Consider the following 26957-nt stretch of genomic DNA (forward strand, 5'->3'; position numbering starts at 1 on the left):
TAAAACGTTCTTAACATTTGGTGATCTATATATTTACCACACTGAGTAGATACCCAGAGTAACAGTTCCAAATCTCAACCAGCAAAAGGGAAGCTGTTTTATCTGACTCAGTAAAGCGTTTCTTTGGAGAAACTTGACATTCACTGGGTTTATGTAACACTACCTTGTGAAATGACCAGGTCACGATTGTTAGCTATGTATGCACCACATCAATATACAAATAGGCATGAGTAAGAAGAAGCATATGGAATACATCGTACCTCGAAGGCATTTCAAAATGCAGGATGTCTTGCACAAAGGTGAGCATGTATTTATTCATTTCTTTGGGAAGTTCCCCAATAGACAGCAGAATGTTCTTCACATCCATGTAGGAAGGATTGTTCTTTAAGATCACAGCAGCAGCAGCAGTGCGCACAGTCTTCTCATGAACCTTACGATTCTGGTGGTAAATCCTGTTCAAGGTCTTCTTCACCTGTTAGAAGACGTTCCACCTTATCACACCCATGGAGTTTTAAAGTTGATGTTGTAGGGACAGTGAGATGGGTCATCAGATACAGGTCTCTGTGGCCAAGCCTGATGACATGGGTTCAACCCTCTGGACCCACGTGGTGGACGGAGAGTACTGACTTCAAAAAGTTGTTTCCTCAACTCTGCATGTGTGTCATGTTACACGCATGCACACACATACACACACACTCAATAAATTAATGTAATAATTTAAAGTTGATATTGTAGTAAGAGAATGTTTAGATATACATGTCTTACTGCATTTGCTAGATTCCTCTGAATCAGGTTGATCCCGTGTGACTAGGCTGGCTACTGGACTGTGGACAGAATTGACGTGGATGGCACTTAGGCAGAGGCAGGTAAGACCTGGCATGCCTTCTGCATCTCTTTCAGGACTGCTGTGGACACAAAGCCACGTGTTCCTAACCCACGTTAGACACAGCATGAGTACTAAACTGTGGATCAACTGTAAGGTTTTGCAGTCCATGTGTTTTGCAACAGTGCTTGGTATTACCTGATATAGACTTCTAAGGCTGCCACGGCAATGGGAATTTGTGGGGGAGAAGGCAATATGAACTGGTATTCTCTTACAATAAAGGAGCTCAGATTCCTTTCCCCTCTTTTTTAATAGAAAATTTATGTGCCCATTTCTAAAAGTAGTTTTATGTTCATGCTAAAAAGAGAAACAGTTTGCAAATATTCCCAACCCCAGCTCACGCACAGTCTCCCCACATTGGCACTCTGTACCAATCTCTGCGGTTTGAATGTGTCTCCCCAAGGTTTACATGTGGTCATCAGTGCGGTGGTGTTACCATGGTAGGATCCTTGAGATGTGGGGTCTTGTGGAACACAATTAGGTCATGGAAGCATTGTCTCCAAGAGGAATTAATACAGGTTTCACAGGACTACTTTAGATCCTTCAAGAATTGGTTTCTCTAAGGGATTACAACACCTCTCTTGAATCTTTATTCTACATATACCATTTTCTTCAGTTCTTCTTGTCTCTTGCCTTTTCCCATTTCTTCAAATCTTGCCCTTGCTCTCAGACTTGTCGGAGTTCAGTAACCTACCCAAGAACAAACAACTAGGAAAGGACCACCCAGAATTATAGCTAGGTTGGTCATTCTTAAAAGCCCACACCTCATGCCTCACAGCCAACTACCTTTCATACAAAATGGTAGGAGGACACTCAGCGGCAGACAGCATCCTCAGTGGTAAACACTGTCAAGGAAGCTCCCATTGAAACACTCTCTGCTCTAACAAAATCACAATGTAGGAGGCTTCCCAAAAACCATCCATGAGCAGTTGAGGTCACATACTTCAACCAGTTGAAAACTTTAACAGTGCTCTGAAATGTACAAAAGCAAAGATATTTCTAAAGAGAATTTAGCTACCTGGCCAACTACTAGAATTTGTTTCTCAAGACAAGAAAATGTGTTTCAGGATACAAGACATCTCTGTTCAAAATGTGAGGCTGATTTAGAACAGCCTTAAATACACCTTAAGAGTTATTTCTAAGCATAATGGAGTGATTGTTGTGAGAAAAAAACAAAAACAAAAGCAGAGGAACTTGAGAGGAGATGGCATTTGGTTTACCAGAAGTGTTTTTCCTCCCTCCTTCTGCTCATGTGTTTACCTCATCTGTGATGAAGGAGACATCATATCTCTGGAGAACAGTGGTAGCCAGGTGGCTGACGGGCCCTTCTCCAGCCTCAGCGTACTTCAAAAGGAGTGGGATGCCTTCAGGAAGCAGGGCGTTCTTCAGAGCCAGCAGATACATCGTGGTGTCCTCCTTTTTCTCTGGCTTTTCAAGCCCTCCCAGGATTAGCTTCTTAGCTTCAACCACTGCCTAAAACACCACACACCTTAGACAAATGCCCAACTTCACACTCAGACCAAAAAAAAATCAACTTCTGGGAACTTTGCTTTGGCTGCCAAGTAAAGCTTGCTAAAGGTACCAAGTCTTCTCAAATGTATGCTTACATGTTCTAGAGAAGCAGAGCATAATTAATAATGGGCATTTAGTCTTTAACACACTCCAAACACAAACAGTCAATGATGAAGCTCAGTTATTCTTTGTGGAGGGAACTGCCTCAGCACCTCAAACAAAGGCAGCTGTGGTTCCATACCCCAGACCCTTTTACTCATGGTTTAATACTACAGCGTCCATGGGGCTTGGCTCCTGGATCTCCTGGTGATAGCACGATTCATGGGTGCTTAAGACTCTTAGATAAAATAAAGCAATATTTGCATGTGATCTATATGTACCCTCCTGCTTATGTGAGTCATCTCTCCATTATTTGTTGTACTCAATATAATATGACTGCTGGGTGAATGGCCATGCTGTGATGAATACATGGTTACTGCACGTGCATTATAAAGTATGAAGTCCGTGCTCACTAAATAATGCTGACTGGGTGCTTTTACATGTGGATTTTTTCTTTAGCCACAATGTGATATTCAACACAGAAACTGATTAAAAAAAATCAGCCATTTAATAATTATTGGAATTGAAAATGGAGAGATTTGTCATTCTCAAATATCTTAGATGTAATGCTAAATTTGATTTCTGCCAAATTTTAACATCCCTTTGTTAGTGACCCTTTCTCAAATGCTTATCTATCTTTGGCTGCTCCCTGTGGAGTCTCAAGAATGATTCTCCGTATTGTTTTTAATAACAAGCATTTGGAAGAAAAAACAACACAGTGATGTCTTTCTTTAGCAGAAGAAAATGGGGACTGAATGCTTGCTCATAATAAGAATGAGGGAAAGGGGGCTATATATAATATTCAGCATTTTAACATTGTAAAATAGGAAAACAGGCTCTTAATGGATATTGCTAGATTTTAATCTACTTTGGTTCTCCATATTTAGTTATGCTTACAAAGTGAGTTATTTTCTCTCTTTTTTTAATGTAACAGATGAGATATTTGATAGCCTACTCAGGCAAATAAAGATACTTTTGAAAATATAATAAAGATACAAAGTTCTAGGTGATCAGCAGCAAGTCAATTCCTATCACTAAAACTCACATATGACAATTGCACTCATCACAGAAAAGGTTCCAAATCAAAGAGGAAGTTGTAGAGTCCCATAGCCTCTAAGGACACCACTCAAAAGAGATGAAGAAGATCATTCAATTGTGGTAAAGGGTTGAGTCATCAAGAGAACAGTAAGAACTACAGACATCCATAAGTGCAACAACAGAGCATCTGAGATCTGAAAGGAGACATACTGCAACCCAAGAAACACACAGAACTTTACAGGTTACCCAGACAAAGTCAACAAGGAAACATCTGACATGAACTCTACTTGGGGCAAGTGCCTCCGAGTCATAAGCTGAACATCACATCCAATATCTACACAGTAGATTTTCTTCTGAAGGATAGACAGAAAATTTGCAGGCTACATCATATATTAGGTTTGGGGGTTTGTTGTTGTTGTTGTTGCTTGGGGGCTTTTGGGGGTGGGCAGGGTCTCACTATGTAGCCTTGGCTGGCCTGGAGCTCACTATGTAGACCAGAGAGCTCCAGGTCCCTGTGCCTCCCAAGCGCTGAGATTAAAGGTGTGCAGCACCATATCTGGTACACTGCAAGTGTTAACAAATTTAAGAGGACTGAAACCACATCAAATATTTTCCAGCCACAATTATGTGAAACTAGAAGTCAAATAACAGAAAGGAATCAAGGAAAATTAACAAATAGGTGGAAATTAAACAATATTTTCCTGAACAACTATTAGATCAAAGAGAGACTTAAAATACACCTTCAGGTAAATGAAAATGGAAATACAACATACTTCATGGTTGCAGTAAAAGAGCCCTGAGAACAAAGCTTACAGCATACTTGCTGACATCAAAAGGGATCTCAAATAAACAACATGTTATGTTTCAAATAACTGTTGTCAAGTACAAAAGAAACTCAAGATTAGCAGAAGAGAGAAAATAACAAAAACCAGACAAGAAAAAAAATGAAGTAGAAAATTATGCAAAAAAATCAATGAAAATAAAGTTTTGAGTTTTTAAAAACATAATCAAAATCAACAGACCTTATGCTAGAATAAGAAAAGAAGATAAAAGACTCAAATAGGCAAAATCAGAAATGAAAGATGAGACGTTATCACTGATGAGACAACACAAAAGGTCCTCAGAGTCGGCGGTGAGGAGAGTGGTACACAGGAGACTATGCAGCTTGGAGACACAGCCCAGCTACTTGAAACAAACAAACATGACCAAATGATGGAAACCTCCGTAGTGTGAAGACACTGGCAATGAGCAATTCCGACTGAGTAATTAAGGAAAGGCCCACAACCAGATGGCGTCACATTTAAAGGGAATACTACCACTGCCACTGTGCAAAGCACTGCCCTATACCAGAGCCAAGACACTCCCAGAAGACCAGAAACCGAGTTCACTGCTGAACATAGACTGGACACTTCTAACGAAGTAACATCAGCAGGGAGGAGGAGAGATGGCTGGGCAGTTAAAAGCACTTGATGCTCTTGCAGAGGACCCAGGTTCAATTCTCAGAGCCACATGGCAGCTCACAATCATCGGTAGCTCCAATTCCAGAGCATCAAGCTCTTTCTTCTGGTCTTCACAGGTACCAGGCACACACGCAGTGCAATTACATACATGCAGGCAAAACATGCATACACACAAAATCAATAAACCTTTTTAAATCAGCAAGGGGACACTAAAATGCCAACATACACATTCTACACAATTGAGATTCATCCCATAAATAACTCAGCCATGGTTTTGCATATGCAGATCAACAAATGTAAGTGACCACATCAGCAGAGTGAAGGCCAAAACAATATGGTCATCCCAACAGATGAAGACGAGACATCAAAGTGTTACCTTCTATTCTGGTAACTCTCTACAAATTAGGTGTCAAAGGAATGTCCCATGTGATAAAAGCCATGCGAGGTGAATTCATAACTAACACACACTACACAGTGAGAAGCTGAAGGCTTCTCTATGATCAGGAACAAGACAAGAATGCTTAGTAGGCACTACTATTTATCCTCATACTTAAAAGTCCTAGCCAGAATAATTAGCCAAGAAATAGAAATAACAGCCATTAAGTGGGAAAATAAATATGTGAAACAACCTGCTTCATGACCAGATGGCTTTACACACAGAAAAACCTACAAACTCCATTATCTCACTATTGGAACTGATACATGGATTTGGGAAAGTGGCGGGACACATGTCAACCAACAAAATCAGTAGTATTTCCAAATGTTAACAATGTAGTGTCTGAAAAGGAAGTTACGAAAACAGCCCTTTTATAATAGCATCAAAAAATAGAGTACTTATAACCCAGGAAGTGAGACACTGTATACTGAACACTAGAAAATGGTGACTGAAACAGCTGAGGATATCACTAATAAGTAAAAGGATATCCCATGTTGGAAGAATTAAATGTGTATAAGATCCAAAGCAGATTCAATGCAAACATATAAACATGTCAATGACATTCTTCAGAGAACTAAAAAATATAGTTCTAAAATCTGAAAAGAATAAAAAAGACACCAAATGGCCAAAGCTACTGAGTAAAAAGAACAAAGCTGGAGACATCACATTACTGTATTTTAAAATACAATACTAAGCTACAGTCATAAAAATGGCATGGTGTTGGCATCAATGTATAGAAACAACAGCCTGTGGGATCAACCTGGGATAAATAAGCCTACACAACAATGGTCAAATGATTTTTTTCCATAAAAATGCCAAGAACATACAATGGGGAAAACAGTGTCTTCAATATGGCTTTGAAAAAACATACATTCACATACAGCAGAATGGAAGTGTATCCTTAACTAACTCCTGTACAAGAATTAGCTCAAAATCAATTAAGGATTTAAACTTGAGATCTGAAACTGCAAAATATCTAGAAAAAAGCACAGGGGGAGGCATAGTATGAAAACACACCGTAATCCCAGCTCCTGGGAGTCTGAGGTAGGAGGTTGAGTCTGACGCCTACTTAGGCGAATTCAAGGCAAACTTGAGCTACATAGTGAGAGCCTATTTCAAAAGTAGGCAAGGCTACAGATGAAATTCAGTAGTAGAATCATATGCAAAGCTATGAGTTTGAGCTCCACCACACATACACATGCACACACACACACACACACACACACACACACACACACACACACACAATTTGTCTAAGACAAATAAAAACAAAGACAAAACAACGCCTAAGTACATATGTAGAAGACTATCAACAAATATGTATTAGGAGGAAGATTAATGGGTGATTTGCTTTCTAGACAGCATTTATTGAGTACAATCTATATACTAGGAATCATTTAAGCAACTGGTATTGAAAAACAAGGATTCATCACTGTGTGGAGCTTACATCCCAGTGACAGACAGAAATAAACAAGAAAGCTAATAAGCAACTGAACTGTAAAGTAAGTGAGATGGGAATGATTGCTGGGCAAAAAGGAAACGGGGAGCGGGTTTGAGGCTGGGGAATGGCTGAGTTGGCAGCATGGCAGTACACTGGGAAGTCTGGACAGCAGTGACATGAGACAGTGGCACTTACTTTGAGCTTGCATCCTTCATTCTGACACAGCTTCCTGACAAGAGCTCCAATGATGATCATAACTGTTTCTCTGATGTCATTGCTTGCAAACGAACCTTTGAACTTACTCTGTAGCCAAACAGAGATCAAATAATAGGTTATCAGAACACTTCAGCATTCCAAAGGGGCACTTTCAGTTAACAAAGTAACAAACACCTAAAAATGATTTTGTGTTTCTAGACAACAAACTCAGAAATTGTTTTTGAGACACTTAGAAACGTGTTGTCTAGTTTTGCACAAAGGATTACTAGAATGCCTGATCCCAGGTGATCTAGTCCATCTGTGAACCCTTCAGGGTTCAGGGATTTGATTATTTAGGTTAGTCTAGTCTTTATATGAACCAGGGACATCAATGTGGATGTAAAAACAGCATGAAGTTTTTTGAAGTCAAAGTAACTCTAATGGTTTATTGAAGCATCACATAGACTCTCCACTCAGTGTTTTCTTCTTTGCCACATGATAAGATAGGTGGCCGTAATCTTCAGGCTGTCATAAAGCATTGGTTGTTCTGATCACTGGGCCTGCAAAGACCCTAAGTGAGAAGATTTGCTGTGCTGTCAGTGACTAATGCACAGAAAAGAGGCCAGCGAACTCTGAATGTGAATACTAGGTGGACTCTCTCTTTGGCCTCCTCTCTGATTGGATCCACTGTTAATGCCTGCTTATGCTCAAGCAGCTTTTTGTTATTATAGCTGGGCGGTGGTGGTACACACCTTTAATCCCAGTACTCAGTAGGAAGAGGCAGGTGGATCTCTGTGAGTTTGAAGCCAGCCTGGTCTACAGAGCAAGTTCCAGGACAGGCTCCAAAACTACACAGAGAAACCCTCTCTCAAAAAACAAATAAAAAGAAAGAAAGAAAGGAAGAAAGGAAGAAAAAACAGAAAAAGATAAGAAGAAAAAGAAGCTTTTTGTTTATCATTTTTGATTTTAGCATTCCGTGGTCATTATTTTCCCAGCATCCCTGACTTACAAGGAGTGCTCGAAGCAGTTCTTCATCGGGGTGGGAGGCAAATCCACAGGCATAGAGGAACCTCTCCTGGAGAACAATGCTGCTGTCACTTTTGAAATCCAAAAAGTCCAGGATGGCTTCCAGTGAGTCTGGAGTCTGGGCAGAAGTGACAGCATCCACCAGCTGAGGGCTGTAAGGCAGGCGTCACGTCAGTCATCAGGACTTACAATGACATTACTACAAATCTCCATCACTCACCATTAATGTGAGCTTCCTAAAGAAGTACATTTCCCTTTGAACAAAAAATATGAATAATACATTCTCCAAAGCCCTCTCCATTCTCCTTAGACCTCTCTAGTTCCCGCTCTTTTCTGAGAACACACAAACTACTACACTGTACTTGCCTAACAAACACAATTTCAAGATTTCTAAGTTAAAATTACGTAAATAAAAATCATAAACTAAGTTCAAAATATTTTCTATGAGTAATACATAGAATCTGAAGTTCCAAATTGAATACTTTTCTCTAATTGGATGTGTAAATATACACATTTCTCAAACGCCTAGTTTAACTCAAACACCATTATTGATAGAAAATGGATAACTATTTTAACTTCATATGTAAGAGAGAAGTTTTTTCCCTTTTAAAATAAAAAAGACACCATGGTATAGTTCTATTTTATCCACAACAAATGTGTTATTGTCTTCCATGGAGAGATTCTAGTTAAAAGCTAGTCATAAAAAATATCCTTGGTTAGTTGAGTCTGGGCATGATAAAATTTTAACTGATTTTTCACACTAATGAACATATGAATGAATATGAATATAAATAATGAATATAAATACTACATACTGAGCTCACACTCATAGTGGCTCAGTCCTGTAATCCTAACACTAAGGAGGTTGAGGCAGGAGGATCAACCCAGGTTCAAGCCCAGCCTGGGCTACATAGTAAATTTCAGGATAGCCTGGACAACAGAGCAAAATTTTGTCTCAAAATATATCAAACAAACAAAATTGATTAATAGCTTGAAAACACAATTCCATAGAAGCGAGGCAACCTCCGTTTCAGAGCATGATTATAAACTGGAGTCTGTACTAATTTAGACTCATGGACACAAAACAATCGTCATGAGAATCAGTGTGAAACTGATGTACTTCTGGACAAGTGAGCATTGTTACTGACCTGTGGCACAGCAGTTAGAGAGTGCAGACCAGCAGAAGGAGGTAGGATAGAAGGTTGAAAGGGGTCCTTCTTATATAACAAAAAACAGGGTTAGAGAGATGGCTCAGTGATTTAGGGCACTGCTGCTCTTGCAGAAGAACCAGGTTCAATTCCCAGCACCCATATGGCAGCTCACAACAACCTGTGACTCCAGTTCCAGGGGATCCAATACCCTCTTCTGACCTCCAGGGGCAGCAGACATGCATGATGTGCATACATACATGTAGCAGTGCTCAAACACATAAAGTAAATCAATTTAAAAAAAATAATTAAAAGACAGTAACAGTGTAAGAACATTTTCCTGATAGATGACCCCGAGCAACAATGGGGGCTTACAGCACTTCTTTCTTCTCTGACTTCAGAATCTGGAGGATCTCTTCTCTCCTGGCAGTCCTGAGGTGCTGAATGAAGGCCAGGAAGCTGCTGACAGCCTTGGCATTGGACAGGTTTTCAGGCTCCAGGTGTGTTCTGATAGACTGCCAGTGCTCCGCCAGCTGCAAAACATGGGTGCAGTGCAGCCCCCCTTCATTCTGAGCTCACAGTTTGCAAAGGGAGCTGTTCTCCACAACACAATGGTCACCTAGATCATCTCATAGGTTGTATGAAGCTAGAAGCAAATACAGCAGCCTGCTTCCCCTGGGGGCCATGCCTCCACAGCACCATTTTGTCTGCCAGTGCTGAACTTGAAGGACCTGGGGCAACAGCCAACCGATGTTTGGATGTGTTGGTCCCCCAATGACTGTTGTCATAACTACATCTGAGGCCAGGCTTTGAGCACACTAGTGAAGGTGTTCAGAACATTAATTAACAGCAGGGTATCTGTATTCGGGAGGGGCAAAGTGAGATCTACTGCAGAGCTGCACCATTTTTTAACTTACTTGAACCTCACTGAAAATCAACTTTTCAAACAGTTTCAGCTCCCTACTCTTCTTAAAGTACTGTTTGTGTGAAATCCAGTGTCATGCTGTTATTGGGATATGAACTGTTCAGAGACTGCATCTATGCTTAATGGGCAGTATTAAGAAAAAGGTCATTTTCTCACACATTATAGTTATCATACAATGGTTTTGAAAATATAATAATTCTAGTCAGCGGTATCTTTCAGCTTTGAAACAAGCCAATAACTTAACTTCTCCACTTCAGTATTTTTTTTAACCTCATTGCATAGGATGTTAAAATCTATCAGTGACTGTTAACTGTGTGGTAAATCACCTGCTATCTGTAGTAAAACGATTGATTCCTTTATAGAATTAGCTGAAGTTTTTACTGTAGAAAAAGAGAGAGAGGAAGGGAGGGAGGGAGGGAGGGAGGGAGAGAGAGAGGGAGGGAGAGAGATAGAGAAGAAAAGAAGAAAGGGAAGGAGGGAGGGAGAGAGGGAAAGGAGAAAGGAGGGAGGGAGGAAGGCAGGGAGGGAGGGAGGGCAGGCGGGAGGGGTGATGGGCAATTACAATCCAGCATCAGTGCCGTTTGCTCACACTTACAGAAGGGCATCCTTTGCAGGCTTGCTGGAGGACCTGCCCCACGATGGGAATGGCTGTGTACTTGGAATCAAGTGCTTTAATTACACCTGCAACTTGCTTCCCGGGTATCATCCTCGGACCTGCTTCAGTCGTCTTCAGCTCCAGTTTCTGCCTGTGCGACACCAGATGGCAACAGCACATTATAAGAATGGATGTTTGTATGTGAGAGAGAAGAAACAATACAAAAACTGCAGTTATTTCAGCAAGTAAAAAACCAACTAACTTACTCCATCTACACTCGGGCTGCAGAATCTCCAGGGACACCTTAAACCCCAACAAAATTATGTAATTTTTCTGGTGTAACTGTCTTATTCAAAGGCTTGGAAGTTTAAGTCTAGACTTTCAAAATATCATGCCAAGAGAAAATTTGCCTGGGTGCTGAACAAGACATGGGGTGTCAGCCCTTCTGAATTTAGACCTGTTTTCTGAAAATCACGTTCAAGGCAATCACATGTCATCTGTGAGCCAACACAGTCGGCAAAGCTTATTTCCCAGAAAATGGTCTCAGTAGTGACTTTTTTCTGATATGCTCTCTTAGAAATGCATCTGTCATCAATAGATGGGAAAAACTAGTGTTTTGTATATATAACTAGATTGTGTGAAAAATGACGATGAACAGGTTTAATTTAATTTTTTCAAGGAATTCAGTTGAAATAAAGAATCCATGTGTACATGCATACACAGGCACACACACACACACACACATACACACACCCCTATTTACAAGTCACATACAATAATGTATAGGAGAAAAAGTTGAACATAATAATAGAAGAAGGAAAATAAGAATTCTGGCATTGTCTTACTTCGATACTATTGTTCCTGCAATGCTTGGTAGGAAGTTTAAGGCAAAAGCCCTCGTCTCTTCGGCAAGCACAGCTGTGACAAAGCTGTCCTCTATCTTATAGGTGGTGACAGATGTGGCTTTTGAGCTGACACCCAGCACCTGCATAAGTAAAGACATAGGTGAGTAAGTAGAAAGTAGTTATTCTTAATCTTCAATTGAGTCAAATAGCAGCCCCCTCTCGATTTTCCACAGAGTGCCTCTCTGACACCATTGCCCATCACCCACAACACATTAAATATCGATTCATTTGGCACATGTGAAAATGTAACCTAAACTAAAAACGATAAATGTCTTCAAGTTACACTGCTTTGTTCTTTCCTACTATTTAAATCCCTATAGAACGGCATTTTCGAATGCCCCAAAGAAAGCAGTATCTGCCTTACGTACCTGGTTCAGTGTTGTAAACCCAGGCCTCTCGATTTTGCATGTATCCAGGGCCTTCATTTTGATCACTTTGTCTTGCTGAGCCTGGTAGGTCACTTTACAATCCCCAGAGATATCTACCTGGAGCAGGAAGTAAGAGCGTAATGCTTGGGATGTCGTGTGGACCATCTGTGTTCTCCCAGGAAGAGGCTTGATTCCTGGGCTCCTAATATGCCATGGCAGAACCCCACCCCACCCCAGGAGGACAAAACAAAAGGACAGAAATCCTGGGGGGCTCCTACAGGACGCTGACTCTCACTTTCTTTCATTGAGTCTTAAAACACCTCCTCAGCGGTCCCAGGAACCATGGGCAATTCCTACTTCTCTCTGAGTTTAGGATTTGGACACACTGCCTGACCATAACTGAAATCTCTGGTCATATGGGTAATTATCTAGGGAGGGAGAGGTGTTTTTAAAGGCTGTAGCAAGATGGTGTGTGATTTTAACAAAGAAATATGGTCATAAATTCTTGAAACTCATGGGATTAACTAAACTCATTGCCATTCATAATAAAAAAAAATTGCGTTTAGACGAAAACATCCCAATACAGACTCTGCTCCGCTCCTCCGAGCTTTCCCCTTGGCCCTGAGCTGGCACCACACCGGCTGCCGTGTTAGCAAGCAGTCCAGCCACATTCCCTCGGCCCTCCACCCATGGGCTGGGTGAACTAAGACCAGGAAAACTGTGTACAGCTTGACTCAGATGTGATAGCTGGAGACCTATGATTTCTCTAACTCGTTTCTATTTCTTTACTGAATTAGGGGATTGGGGTAAAGTAGTGAGTCTGCACACTGACACTGCATTCCAAATATCTGAGATATTAAACTGCAGATGCTCAGCTCTTTGCTTGTCTACAATTTCAGCATCCTTGGGATAAATCCAGGAAACGTATTTTTAATATGCTCCCCACAAGGCAGCAGGACAGAGACACCTAAACACCATTGGACACCCAACGTTTTCTGCATATATAACAATTATCTAAAGTCCCTTTAATATAATTGGTTATAATTCCTTAACTCTGTTTTTAATCAATAAATAATTTCATATGTAAATGAGATCTGACTACCTAACTTAAGTCAACTTTTCTAAAACAGAACAGCACTTTTAATTTTCTGTAGAATTTCAACAGGCAGAAATTCTTACAAACAATTTTGATATGCTTATTGACAAGATGCTGATTGACTTATTCATTGGCCTACTTATTTATTTTGTAGTACTGGGGCTTGAACTGCCTCATGAATGTTCAACAAGCTCTCTGCTACTGATCCATATCCCCAGCCCTTCTTAGATTTTATTATTGCTTGGGAGGTATGTATGTGTGTGTTATGTATGTGATAAATGCATGTGTGCACACCTGTGTGCATATATGTACACCTGTCTGTGTGTGTGTACACATCCATATGCATACATGTAGGCCATACCTAGAGGGCATAAGGTGTTTTCCTCCATCACTTTTTGCCTTATTCCCTTGAGACCAGTTCTCTCACTGAAACTTAAGCTCACCTTTTGGGCCAGCAGGGCTGGCCAGTGAACTCTCAGAATTCACCTGTCTCTGTCTGCTACACAGGGAACTAGCACAGAAGTGTATACCCAGCTCTTATGAGGGTGGTGGAGAGCTGGTGGTTTTCATTAAGTTATTCAGGACCTTTGCCTAAAGTCTGGTCTTAGCTCCCAAGTAGCTGAGATTACAGGTGAGCACTCCTTCCCCTCACCAGGATGCTGAATTCTTAGAATCATCACTAAGTACCTCGTTGATGGTTCCGGAGCTTAACTGCATCTGGAATAAGCTAGCCAAGCCTCTCTTGAGATTTTCGATGCCCACGGGCTCATTTTCATAGGAGTAGAACTCTTTGACCTAAAGGGAAAGAGAAACAAAAATGAAGCGATGGTACATTGCTTATCAGATCTGGAGGGCCGGGTTCTCACCTCTACTGATGGTGTGAGATACTGTCAGCGCAAAGCTGTGATTTCTTTCTTGTGAAAAGAAGCAGGTTTTATTTCTAAGAAGCTAGGCCATCAGGAAATGGGACTTAGGAGCCGAAAATGATGGTTCAGAACATGATGGTCATTACCGAGTCGGGGATTTCTGTGGAAAACCAGGGCTGTGCAAGGAAGAAAAACTAGAGCGTTCCTTTCGTTCACATCACATACTTTTCTCTTATAATTCTGCTTGAAACACAAACTAATGAATGAAAGGTTCTTAGAAGAGAATGACAATCGCCACAAATGGCAGTTCAGATTCCTGAAATGGCTCTGACAGCGCCCAGGTTCGCCCATGAATAGAACCCAGATGACCCAAGTGATCCCTGAGCATCGCTGCTGCTCTGGGTAGAAGTGCAGAGGGTGGAGGACCGGCGGGCTTGTTTGGACGGCGCACCCTACCCATGACTACTGGTTATGGTTCTCATTAGAAGGTCGGCAAAGGCTGAAATGAGAAGAGTGATTTGGCAGGAGTAGGAAGTGACTTGGCTCTGTTTTACCCTTGACATTTATTGGCACTGTATCTTTTATCATTTTAATGAGTCAGCCCATCTTTAAGAAACAGTGCAAAAAAGTGAAGAGAAGTGTTTAGAGGACAGCTTATTGTTTTCACCTTGGACTGACTTCAAGCACATCACACGGTTTAGAAGCAGAGGGCAGACACGCCTTCCCTGTAAAAATTACTATGGTCTACACAAGCTGAGGCAGAGCATTTCTGCCCCCCAAATTCCCAACGCTTTCCTATTTCTCAAAAACCAACCAACCAAACATAGAATTTAAAGTTCAGTAATGCGATGAATTTAATTAATACTAATCTGAATAATTCAGCCTACCCAAAAATTTCTCATGTCTTAGGAGATAATATTGTGCCTGAATCAGCTTTCCAAGTACCTCAACTCTCTATTTTTACTTCCTAGACACACTCTGCCTAGTGACAGGTTTTCTGGCTACTGTATCTACGGTCAGTTTTAGTCACTCCACTGTCTAATCCTTCAGTGTTGGAATCGTGTTGTCTGTGCTGGTTAAAGGGACCTGTGACAGTGACCTCACTGTCTGAAAATCCAGGGATCATATTCTCAAACAAACCACTGGCAACTTCTCAGATCCAAGCTGGCTCTCTGATGCTCTATACTATAAACTGGATTTCCTTCCTTTAGCAGGAACAGTCATAGTCAGTAATCTGAAAAGCATAAACCCAGAGACAGAGCCAAAAAGGTTTGGCTTTTTCTATTGATATTTATTGTTTTCCTACAACTAGAAAAGTAGACAAGCCTTTTGTTTTGTCCTATGTATGGCTGTTATTTCAGAAGCTGAAACTGTTTATTTCTAGGACAGACCAATCTGATCCAAAGTAAAGATGACATCCTTATCCATATTCAAACATCAAATTACTGAACAATGATAATCTTCATAAACTGGAACTTTGAAGTTTGACCCATGTGACTGTCATAGAAGTAATCTTAAATTCACTATTTCACAAGAGGAACTGAGTATGTTTTATGGTGTTCGGGCGATAAAGCTGATGATAACTTCATTTAGTTCTGAAATGAATTCTAAATACCCAAGCGCTCAGGCCTCCGATCTGAATCCAGAGTCATCAGAGTCCAGAGAACAGTAAGCTAAGCTTTCCACATGGGGAACTCAAACTGAGAGTGAGACTAGGCGGACTGCCAGGAAGGAGAACCCAGCATCCTGTGGTGAAATCTGGGGCCATTTTCCCTTGGAACTGTATTTTCCCTTAGGAAGAAGATTCCCCCGTAATTCATGGACTCAGTAACAGAAGTTCAAATTTACATCCTTGCCTAAACAACAAAAATAAGTTGAACTGATTCCTGCAAACAGGGATTCACCATTTTGTCTTTGGTATTTAACTATAAGACAGAGCACAGTCAAGCAGTATGGGACAGAAGCAAATGAAGACATGGGTGATTTTGACAGGCACCACCCACGGCTCCTTTGCAGGGTCAGCGTGGGAGCAGGAGCTGAAAAGCCAGGTTTAGATAGCAGATTCACACCAGGAAACAATGCAAAATAAGAAGCAAACTTAATTTTATCAGTACAGACGACCAAAACCAACAGAACCTTTCATTTGTCAGTGTTAATGAATTTAACAGGTAACTGCCATGTTCCCAACTTAGCTTGTTGAATGCGGACAAATTCAGATGGTACCCAAGCACTTCCATATGGTCAATGAGTGATTGTGGGAAACAGAAAATGCACAATGAATATGCATCTGAGTATTCTGTTGGGTTCTTTCCTAATGTAAATATGGGAGCTGTAAATGGGGAGAAGAGAAAGGGGGCTCTGGAAAAACAAAAAGATTCTCTTGAAATCCCAGAAGTCTTGTGTAGATTTGGCCTAGGGCAGAAATGTCCTCCAAGAAAGCTGTCCATCAGCAGGTCCCCTGCCTGTGCAGCTGCTCTCCTTGTAATCTGAAATGACAATGACCTTTCTAACATCGATGTGGCCGGAAATTCCCTTTGACTTCTTAGTCTACAGGATCAAGCCTTTCCCAGGTACTTTATTGTACAATTGAGAGATATATAATGATGTACTTTAACCCATGGCTACAGCAAATCATCACCTCCCGTTGGGCTGGCACATTGGTGTCACTGAAATAGTGATGTGGCAGCTTCATGCAGCCTTTGAACAGTGAAGGCACTGAGTTCTTACGTGTGTGCACGGCAAGACTTTGCACTCAACTTCTGGCAAAGGCACTGTAAAATGATAGGCTGTGGTCAAGACCATAAATGCAATTAATATTTAATGGACTCAAGAAGCTTGCCACTTTGGAGGTCCAGAGAAGAAAATATCTGTGTTCTGTGTTAATAAAGTTGAGCCATATGCAAATCAAGTAAGTGAATACATACGGTGAAAAATAAAACAGAGAATTCTCCAAGTCAATCCAGGAGGATGATGAGTGGCACACAGAAGGGAGGGCACAGACTCTGCTTCAAGTGTCAGCTTCGTGACCTGTCAGTTCTGTGGCCTTTGGAAATTTTCTTAACTTCTCAGAACTCCAGCTCCTCATCTGCCACAGGAGTATAACACAGCGGCAACCTCCCAGGTCTGTGACTAGCGCAGGAGACCATGTCTGTGGTGTGGTCAGGCAGAGCTCAGCACGCCATAAGCACGGCGTTCCCTTTACTTATCACTAACTGAATCAGAAGCCGAGACTGGTTCACTTAGCCTCTCATCAACTTTCGTGTTCACCCTTTTACTCTACAAACACTCATTGAATTTTCACTATAATCAAGTTGCTGAATGCACTAAAAGAAAGATGTGATGCTGCCCATGAGAAACCCGCTGCTACTGTGGACAGAAGACAGAGAATTATAACGCACTCAAGGGGTGGTGGGCTTGGAGGAGGTTAGGAAAAGCTTTATGGACACACCAGTCAGGACAAGGTGGAGACACTTTGGGGAAGGGGAAGAAAGACATGGAGCCGAGAGTGGAGGGGATGGAATATTAACAGGATTGGGCGTTTTCTCTGCTGAAAGCTGTAACTTAGCAATGAATATGGATGGCTAAAAGAGAAGTGGGAAGGCCATGAGTGGGTTCCAAAGCACCAAGAGTGGGGTGAAGTCACATGGCTGTTTCCAGCTGACCAAGAGGGTGTGACTGCTATAAAAGAAAGCAGGACATGGGAACAAAGCTTGAATCAAGGGAAAGATTCTGCGAAGTGGAGAAAGAGAAAGGCATTCTGAGAGACTGGGGTTCAGAGTTTATGTGATGTAGCACATGCCTGCCTCTGAGCCCTTCTTGGAGTACTTCATAACAAATGTGCATCCTGCTTTGCAAAGAGGTTTCTGGCATTTTTGCTTTACAGTACTTCTCATCATTTTTTTGAGGTAGAAAGTTGAAGGTTGGAGACATGTAAAATGACAGCTGTAGCTCCCCTATCTCCCTATTGTTTTCTACCTCATGACTAAACTTGAGCTCACATCTTCCTTTGTGAATAAGATACCCAAACCTTCCTCAACTAGAATGTGGAATGCCTGATCATTTACTGTTCACAATTGCTTTCAGTTCCAACATAGTAGGACCATAAAATAGGTTAGATTTAAATCATAAGTAAAACTTCTGAAAGTTTACAGAATTTCCTTATTGGGCTTCTAGATGGATATTACAATATTCATTCATCATTTTGCTCTGTTTAGTGCTTTTCCAAGTCATATTTCTAAAGAAGGTCTAAATATTTTGAAAGCTGCTGTGTCTTCAACATGACACAGGAAGATGTCAGTTTTGTGTTTTGCCCAGACAGATACCCTCGCACATTAATATTACTTATCTAAACTTTTACCTTTCATTCTAATCTGCCTACTGCTTTCCTGAACTTACCTAACATGCTGTAATGATTTTCTGTGTTACAATAGCTCTGTAATCCTTCCTAGTTTAATAGCTAATAAGAGATGCACTTTAAAAACAGTGTTTCTCATCCAGAAGCCAATACTTCATTCTATTACAAAGACTTTAATGAGAGAGAGAGACACACACAGAGACAGAGACAGAGAGAAGCTGGGTAGGAAATAGAATTCAGAGCATGGTTTCATTTCCTTTGGAGACATTTGTTCAGCAGCCTTTGCCCCTCAGTTCTTGAAATGATTCCACTGAAAACAGGTGGTAACAATGAGTCCCTCAGAGCACGACCCACTGAAAGGGGGCCCGAGCAGGAAACAGGAAGAAAGCCAGAGGCTCACCTTCCCCCGGACCAGGTGAAGGAGCATGGGTCTCTGCAGCGCCTCCAGGTTGTCCTTTCCTAGGATCTTCGGTGCAGTTTTGCCTTTGAAGATGCTCTTCTCTCCTCTCTGTTGGTTCACATTTTCAACGTTGACAGTTGTCATCTAAGTCAAGAAAAGAACACAGTTAGGAAAACATTCCCACATCTGCCTCCTAAAAAGAAAATGGTAAAGGAGACCAACTGAGGTCGTCATCCTTTCCAACGTTGATTCGCAGGACTTGTCACTCACATTACTCATTACTCGACAAGTGCTCTGACTTTAAAACGGAAGGTATTTAACATTAGCTATTTTAACTAATCGAAGGTGAGAACACTTAACTCTGTGACCTTGAGTTATAATACATGTGCCTTGAATCTGGCTCTTTTGTCTCACTGGCACTTTTCTCACTGGTCTTAAACAGTGGCTGTCTACCTCCTCCTTTCCCTGTCTGTAGTGTGTCTGGAAACATTCCTGCCCATTCTGCCTCCTGTGTTTATACAGTGAAGGTCAGCAGCAGAATTACAGAACAAGGATGGATGCAGGCAATGTTTTCTGCAGGGAAGCTTGCTGTTCTAGTGATAATGACTCAGAGGAATGCATGGTGATGTCCTGATCCAACTTTGAAAATACAACAACCACTAGAAACACCCAAAGAAATGGCAGCGAGTTGTCAACGGGGCTGCAACACATCTTACGATAAAAAGCTATTTGTTCCACGTACTTGATCCAGTGTTCCTATCTGACAGTAACCTGCAGAAGAGCAACTAACTTTAAAAGGAATCCATTACCATTAGGTTCTTGGGAAGTAGGATTACAATATATCAACATTAGAAAAAGTCTCACAGATCTAAATCATCATGGCCCACCAAACACTGTCATTCTGTGGAATACTTGGTTCCTTCTATAAGAGGCCCTGCCCCTCATTAGTAATTCTACCCGTTAAATGAGGCCTCTCCTAGTGTATCTCCCTTTCAGTCTCCATGGTTCCTTACATGACATGCATTGCAAATCCCTTCCTCCAGGACATTTTGAATGGATTCCAATACAATGTCCCCATTCATATTAAGATGATATATAGAACTGGAGGTCAGACTTCAGTTACTCAGCAGCACGGAGCAGCCTGCTTCAACAATTTGGAGAAAAATCACTATTGATTAGCAACAACTTCAAAATTATGGATGCTTCAATTGTTTTTGTGAAAGATAACAAGCCAAGTATATCCAATAGCACAAAACAAGTGCTGCTGGATGATGTGTTTCTAACATCGAACCCTAGTGTAGTGCAGTGTTGCTTCATTTTGATAGAAAATGCCCACCGTGACTTGGATCAGTTGGTCATCATCACCATCAGGATTCCTCCACAGTAACACAACGTCCACATCAGATGAGATCCTGTAGCCCACGCTGTCCTGAAGTTTTCCTTTGCCCCCATCCAGAAACACTTCAGTGGAGTACGTGAGCTTGTACAGCCGTTCATTATTTAATGAGAGACCAGTTGTGTGACCTGCATTAAAGGACAGGCACAGGTCAAGTTCCAATCGTCAGGCACTTGTCAGGCCTGAGAACATACTGTCTTACCACCACTGCGTTCTCCAGTTCACTGAGGCTCAGTGGGGCTTAACTAGCACCTGCTGAACCAAAGAGGATGTGCTTTTCCAGCGACTAAAAGCATCGGCTTAAAAACCACACATAAGTAAGTTAACTGATGAACATACAAACAAGCTTCCATTTCAGAAAACCATTTTTTTTTAATCAACTATCAAGTCATCTTCACATTGCCCAGATTGAACATAAGACAGTTTTTAAAGCAACAGTCATGTTGCTTTCAATCACTTGACTGTAAGTTCAAGCAGAGGTCTTGACAGGAATTGCTTTACAAATTCAGTAAGCTCTTTTGTAATTATTTAAAATTTTATGTGTATGGGTGTTTTGCCTGCATTGTATGTACACCAAATGCATGCAGTACCTAAGGGATCCAGAAGAGGGCACTGGATTTCCTGGAACTGGAGCTAAGTACAGTTGTAAGTTTCCATGTGGATGCTGGGAACCAATCCCAGGTCCTCCGGAAGAGCAACAAGTGCTTTTAACCAAAGCACGGTTCCATCTTTACAGCACCATAATTAATGAATTTTTAATTCCAACTGAGTGTCAAAAAAATGTTAGTCATCAAAAAGGCCATTCTTTCATTTGGCATACTTGTTGCATTTAAAGAATTTTTTCCTTTGTAGTTTTCTCTCTAAGCTTAATTAGCAAACTTGTCCAAAGAACATTTCAGTGGTGGTTGTGGTGGTTCATACTTATAATCACAGCACTTTGAAGGCTGAGACAGGAAGATGCCCATGAGGCTGAGGATAGTCTGGGCAATATAATGATTCCAGGCAAGCCTGAACTACATAGTGAATTCCATGCCAACCTAAGCTACAATGTGAGACCATGTCTCAAAAAACCAAGTAAACAAATAAATAAATATCTATACCCAGGTATATTATTGTGTAATAATATTTTAAAGAAAAATGGAACACTAAAGAGTCACCTATAAGTAAGTTTAAATTAACTGTGCCTGAAAATAAAAGGACAACTAATTACATAAAATCTTAAGACCAGCTTAAATCTGGACAGGGGGATTTAATATTAAATAGCATTGAAGTCAGTATTGGGAGCCAAAAAAAAAAAAAAAAAAAAAACACACAAAGGAGAAGTTCACACAGTTTCCAACTCAGTTTAACTCATTCCCAGGACACACAAAGGGGAAGGATTGAATTTTTCCCAGACACAGAGTTTATGATCACAGAAGCTGGTTTTGATTGTTTTCCATGTGTCACTCCCTAGATGTAGTCAAGAAGGATTCAGTGTGTATGTTCTTACTTGGTGTCACGGGGGTTGATTTGCCAGTGAACTCTAGTAGGAAGTCATAACTTACTTTCCCCTAAGAAGTATGTACATAGCCAGGTGTACTGCTGCACACCTTCAATCCCAGCACTTGGGAAACAGAGCCAGGTAGATCTTTGTGAGTAGGAGGCTAGCCTGGGCCACATCAGCTTCTGTCCACCCACCCCTAGCAACAACTGCACAGGCTCCAGGAAAAAGAGACCAAGACATGTTGCCTCAAGATTATGTGTGCTGACATTCATAAAAATCTAATCATCTCAGTCTTTTTCTTTTGTTGTTTTCTGTCTTGTTTGAGACAGGGTCTCACTATGTAGCCCAGGCTGGCCTAGAACCCTTCTTTCTCTTGCCTTTTGCTCCAAGTGCTTGAATAACAATTTTGCACCACCACATCTGGCTCTGAGATAGGCATTGCTGTTCTTCATTAGATGAGAAAACTGAAGGGCACAGAGGTTACACCCTTTGCCCAGGATTACTCGGGCAATTAATAATGGTGACGTGATGGGAACTATAGCTATCTGGTCCTAAAGATCATGCTCTTACTTTTACTACAAACCTCTTAAAATTTTAGATTGATTTCTCTTTCATTCCTAGGAAAGGAGCCAGGAATTCATTCTTTCCTTTAACAATGATGCTCTGAGAAACTCTCAGGACATGGTCAATTTTCTAGGTCAACTGCTATGCCAATAAACAAGGAGACAAATTTTCTCCCCTTATGGAGCTAATACTTATGTGATGAGGAGCTAGAAAATAAGATAGAATGAGTGTATGAGCAAACACCATAGAAAGACAGACATGCTACTGGAGACAAGTCCAATAGGAAAGGCAATAGGTAGATCTCTGTGAGGCAAGGTCAGCTTGAGGCTGGCCACGTGTACATCTGTAGCAAGAGTCATACTCTGCTCCTCCCACTCCATTCTCACAAGGAGCAGCAAGGGCAAAGGCCCTGAACAGGGCTCATGTGGACACAAGAGCAGAAAGAAATGGAATTGACTACTTAAAGAACACAGCAGAGGAAGGTGAGGTTCAACAGGTGCCTCGGCTTCAGGGAGACTCGGGGTCAAGTCCATAGGGCCGAGGTGGAAAGCTGAAAGAGGTTTCTGACCTCATTCTAGGGCCATGATCTGACAAAGGTTCAAAGGGAGGACACAGGTTTCAGTAGGAATCCGGAAGAGGCAAGTGATTGATGAGTGAGAGATGGCACCACACAAAACAAAGTTCAAACCCCAAGTCAGCCAAGCCTGGGACAGGACATATAGAAGGAAGACGGAGTTCAAAGACCTTGAAGGAGACACAGTCTATAACTCTCTCAGCCTCTTCTTTTTCTACCTCTTCTGTATTCTAAATGGGTGCTCTGCAGCAGTTCAAACACTACTTTGTTGCCAGGAAGGATATTTTGTACCTACGTGTGCTTGTGCGTGTGCGTGTATGTGTGATCTATAAAATTCCATATAGGGCACATGCTGTCTTATCAAATCCTCACAGCAGTTGTGAAAGATGAGCAGTACATAAGAGCTGACAAAGACTGACTCTAAGTTCAATCCCACACACATGCCGACTCTGAAGTTTGGGTTTTAGGAAATCTGAGTTTATGGACTACGTGAAGAAGCCTTCTGATGAAAATCACTGTGGAAAATGTGTAGGAGGGACTATTTCTTAAAGTCCACAGCTTTCAAAACTATTATGCTGATGTTTTTTAGCTTTTATGTTACCAGTAACAAGGAGCATAGGACAGATCAGCTCTTGACTGCACCAGCCAATGATGGCCAGAGCGGGAAGGGCCCTGATCTTCATTGGCTTCTCCTACCACTTTCAACAGGCCTCAAGGGTCTGTCTGTCCTGTTCATCAGATGCTGAGTTTCAGATGGTCCAAATGGCTAGGTTGTGTTCCAGGGTTACTTTTTTAGCTACCGCTCTTTAGAGTGGACACGACAGCATTTTTGTTCCAAGGGTCGAGGCGCTGTAATAGCACCGCTCCTTGGCTGAAGCAAGGAGGCAAAGCAGAGGTGAGTTAGGGTGAGGCTCCAGGAGATGTGCTCTGGAGATACGGGAAGAAATCAAAGAGTTTGAGGATCTGACAGAAAAGTGTAAGGCAGAGGAGAGATGGATGTGATTAGTGCAAATCGATTAAAAATAAGGGTGGGGTCAGGGACTGAGAAGAATTAGCAATCAAGAAGCAAAAGCCCTACATCAAAAAAAAAAAAAAAAAAAAAGCAAGTCAGCGCTGAGAACAGCTCCACTATTACCAGCTACAATCAGTAACAGCCAGGGAAAACCTGGGGCTTTGGAGTCCACATTCAATAAATTAGACTGCCCTCCACATTACCCTTCATCCTACGGTTAGCAAGAAGGTAGAGCCACTTCATGTCATTTGCTTGTTAAATATCAATCACTGTGAGGGCAAAGAATCTGCCATCAAATCACGGTCCTCTACTCCCAAAGGCTACTCCAGGTAGATGGAGAGAACCGAGTCCTGTATTGAGCCCTGTATTGGATGCTTGTGATATTTAGTATAAGAAAGTCTTTGAACTGAAAGGAAGGAACTCGGGGAGAGAAGCTGAAGCCCCGGGCCCCTGACTCGCCCAGGTCCTTGGAAGACTTTGGAAGAGGCCCTAGCAATCTGTGCACGTTCCTTATCTTTCCTCGGTAACCTTTGGAAGCATAAGATATTTCTGCGGTGTTTTCTCAAAGACAGCCTCTCAATTGCACAAGCTTTGGGTCCTGAAAACCTGGATTTGTCACTGAGTTTGTACACAACAAGCTGTCATGTTCTAAGCCACATTTTCCCCATGCGCAGGTGGCATGCCTGCATGCTGCTGGTGTGTGTGTGTGTGTGTGTGTGTGTGTGTGTGTGTGTGTGTGTGTTTGCTGTTTTTCATTTACAGAATGGGAATTAAAAAAGATGACACAGTAACTACTATATCTCCATTTTTTTCAAAATAATCATGATATTGGGTTTGTATACTGTTTACATCATATTAGACAAACAATAAAACACTACTTTCTAACAATTTCAAGTCAAATATGATTTAAAAGTTTTAGTTTTTCACCTAAGGAAGGGTTGTATTTTAAACACTAACATTTTTCGAACGTGCTGAAAATATTCCCTCTAGTTTAAGAATCTATTTGCCCAGGTGAAATAACTGAATTTTAACCCTCTATATCTTGCTGTAGTAACAGCTATTCCTTTTCCATGTAGAAATTTCACATTCACTTTATGGTCACAAGTCACAGTGATTACAAACAGATTTTAAAAGTTTGTGTGTGATCATATTATGTCACTCACTCCACTACACACCACTAGACATGACCCCTACCATAACAGGGTACCTTGAGATCAGGTGCTTTTAACAGTGTATCTTTATGAATTATAAAAAGTGACAGCTTTATACGGGACAACAATCCGAAGCCCAAAGAGCCTATAAGCTGGTGGATTCATAGAAGATTTCCTATCAATACATTTGAAACATGACATTGAAACGCTTCCTGTGAAATGCTCTCCTCTTGTTTTTTTCTGATGTTATCAATTCATATATATATATATATATATATATATATATATATATATATATATATATGGCATTGTCTTTGGGATTTTTTTCCTTTTATTTTATTTTATTTTACAATACCATTCAGTTCTACATATCAGGCATGGATTCCCTTGTTCTCCCCCCTCCTACCCCCCTCCCCTTCCCCCCAGCCCACCCCCCATTCCCACCTCCTCCAGGGCAAAGCCTCCCCCGAGGACTCAATTCACATATTTTTAAAGTGATTTTCATCTTAAAACAGAAACTGTTAACTAGTAACACTATATTTAAAGATGTCTTATTTCTTAAATCCATATCATACTGCCTTATTTTCTTTAATTCACTGACTTGGATTATTCTATTCTTTTTGAATGCCAGCAGAATTCCATATATGATTTGCCATTTCATTCATAACTCTTTGGCAATCAAATGTCTTTTTCCCCTCATTGGGTCTGACTCTTCTTGGTGTCCCATTGCTAAGCAACTAGAAGGAAATTTCGGGACTGGGTTTTATAAATCCTGTTTTACAATTCAAATGAAGGCACTGCCTTCTGTGTGTCCACCAGCAGCAGGTAACAATAGCTCAAATCTTTTTCCAGGAATGGAAAACTGAAGCCAGAAACACACTGATCTGAGGGATGGCGGGCTGAAACGAAAAGAGACCTCCATTCTCGTAAAATAGAGCCAGAAATTAAGTTTTTTCATCTCCACTTAGTTACTTATCCCCAGATATTTCAACCTTATATATTTTCAAAAAGGGTGTAGTTAGGAACTCTTCCAGCATAGACACACACACACACACACACACACACACACACACACACACACACACACACGAGATTCAAGTTTAGGAAAAGGCAGCGTACACTTACCTTTAACAGAGGCAGAATATGAGGAGAAGAAGCAGAGGAAGAACACAGCTAAGAGGATCATGCTGCCTGGCTACCCTCTACCACATCCACTTCCCAGGAGTGACTGAGAAGCGGACTCTCCTGATGGCAGCCAGCAAGGAAGTGACCCTTCTCAGAATCTGCGACAACAGTGTTTATCTACAGGGGAAAGGTCAGATTCCAAACTCCAAAATCAGGACCTAAGTTCATGGAAGGGCTCACTATTAATGATTAAACATAGGTGGGCTATAGTTTTCAGTCTTTCACTTTGAAGAAGTTTGTTTCTTTCAAGATGGAAAATCAAGGGAGTTTTCCTCTGGAGAGCCACACTAAACCAGTTCACTGTCCTACAAATGCACAAACGCAGAAGCACCGAGGAGCCATGCCATGCCAACACAAACAAACAAACAAACAAACAAAAATTGGCTGTGCTACTTTTCTGCTCAACTACAAAATCATCACCAAAGCTAGAACACTGACTGCCTGTGGAAGCAGGCATTTGTAATGAAAACGTGGTGAGGTCCAATTAGTCGGAACCCCACTGAACCTAACTGAACCAGAATACATCCTCTATGGTTATTTTTGAGGGTTGTTTGTTTGTTTGTTTTTGTTTTTTGTTTTTCAAGACAGTTACTCTGTGTAGCCTTGGCTGTCCTGGAACTCACTCTGTAGCCCAGGCTGGCCTTCATCTCACAGAGATCCGTCTGCCTCTGCCTTCTGAGTGCTGGGATTAAAGGCGTGCACCACCACCACCTGACTTATTTTTTAATTTTTATACTACTCATAAACCATTATAAAAATCATTCTTAATTTTATAATTTAAACTAAGTCATACCACCACTGATAAATTGTATTAGACCTTTCATCCCTGAAATGTGGCTGATTGT

At 41.2% G+C, this 26957-nt stretch overlaps 1 protein-coding gene across 1 annotated transcript in view; it reads right to left on the reverse strand.

The window, feature by feature from the left end:
- Window positions 1-26222, reverse strand: part of Mttp (microsomal triglyceride transfer protein) — a 40780-nt gene extending 14558 nt beyond the window's left edge. Inside the window, exons 1-12 of the mRNA XM_006970325.4 lie at window positions 26053-26222; window positions 20084-20271; window positions 18748-18891; window positions 13815-13922; window positions 12032-12148; window positions 11604-11743; window positions 10759-10909; window positions 9614-9771; window positions 8074-8242; window positions 7065-7172; window positions 2144-2356; window positions 261-472 (exon numbers count right to left, since the gene is read on the reverse strand). Coding sequence (XP_006970387.1) covers window positions 261-472; window positions 2144-2356; window positions 7065-7172; window positions 8074-8242; window positions 9614-9771; window positions 10759-10909; window positions 11604-11743; window positions 12032-12148; window positions 13815-13922; window positions 18748-18891; window positions 20084-20271; window positions 26053-26113 — 1769 coding nt within the window. The 5' untranslated portion in view covers window positions 26114-26222. The remainder of the gene's footprint in view (window positions 1-260; window positions 473-2143; window positions 2357-7064; window positions 7173-8073; window positions 8243-9613; window positions 9772-10758; window positions 10910-11603; window positions 11744-12031; window positions 12149-13814; window positions 13923-18747; window positions 18892-20083; window positions 20272-26052) is intronic.
- Window positions 26223-26957: the final 735 nt, after the last annotated feature.

This window comes from Peromyscus maniculatus, chromosome 6 (assembly GCF_049852395.1).
Source record: "Peromyscus maniculatus bairdii isolate BWxNUB_F1_BW_parent chromosome 6, HU_Pman_BW_mat_3.1, whole genome shotgun sequence".
Classification (NCBI taxonomy): Eukaryota; Metazoa; Chordata; class Mammalia; order Rodentia; family Cricetidae; genus Peromyscus; species Peromyscus maniculatus.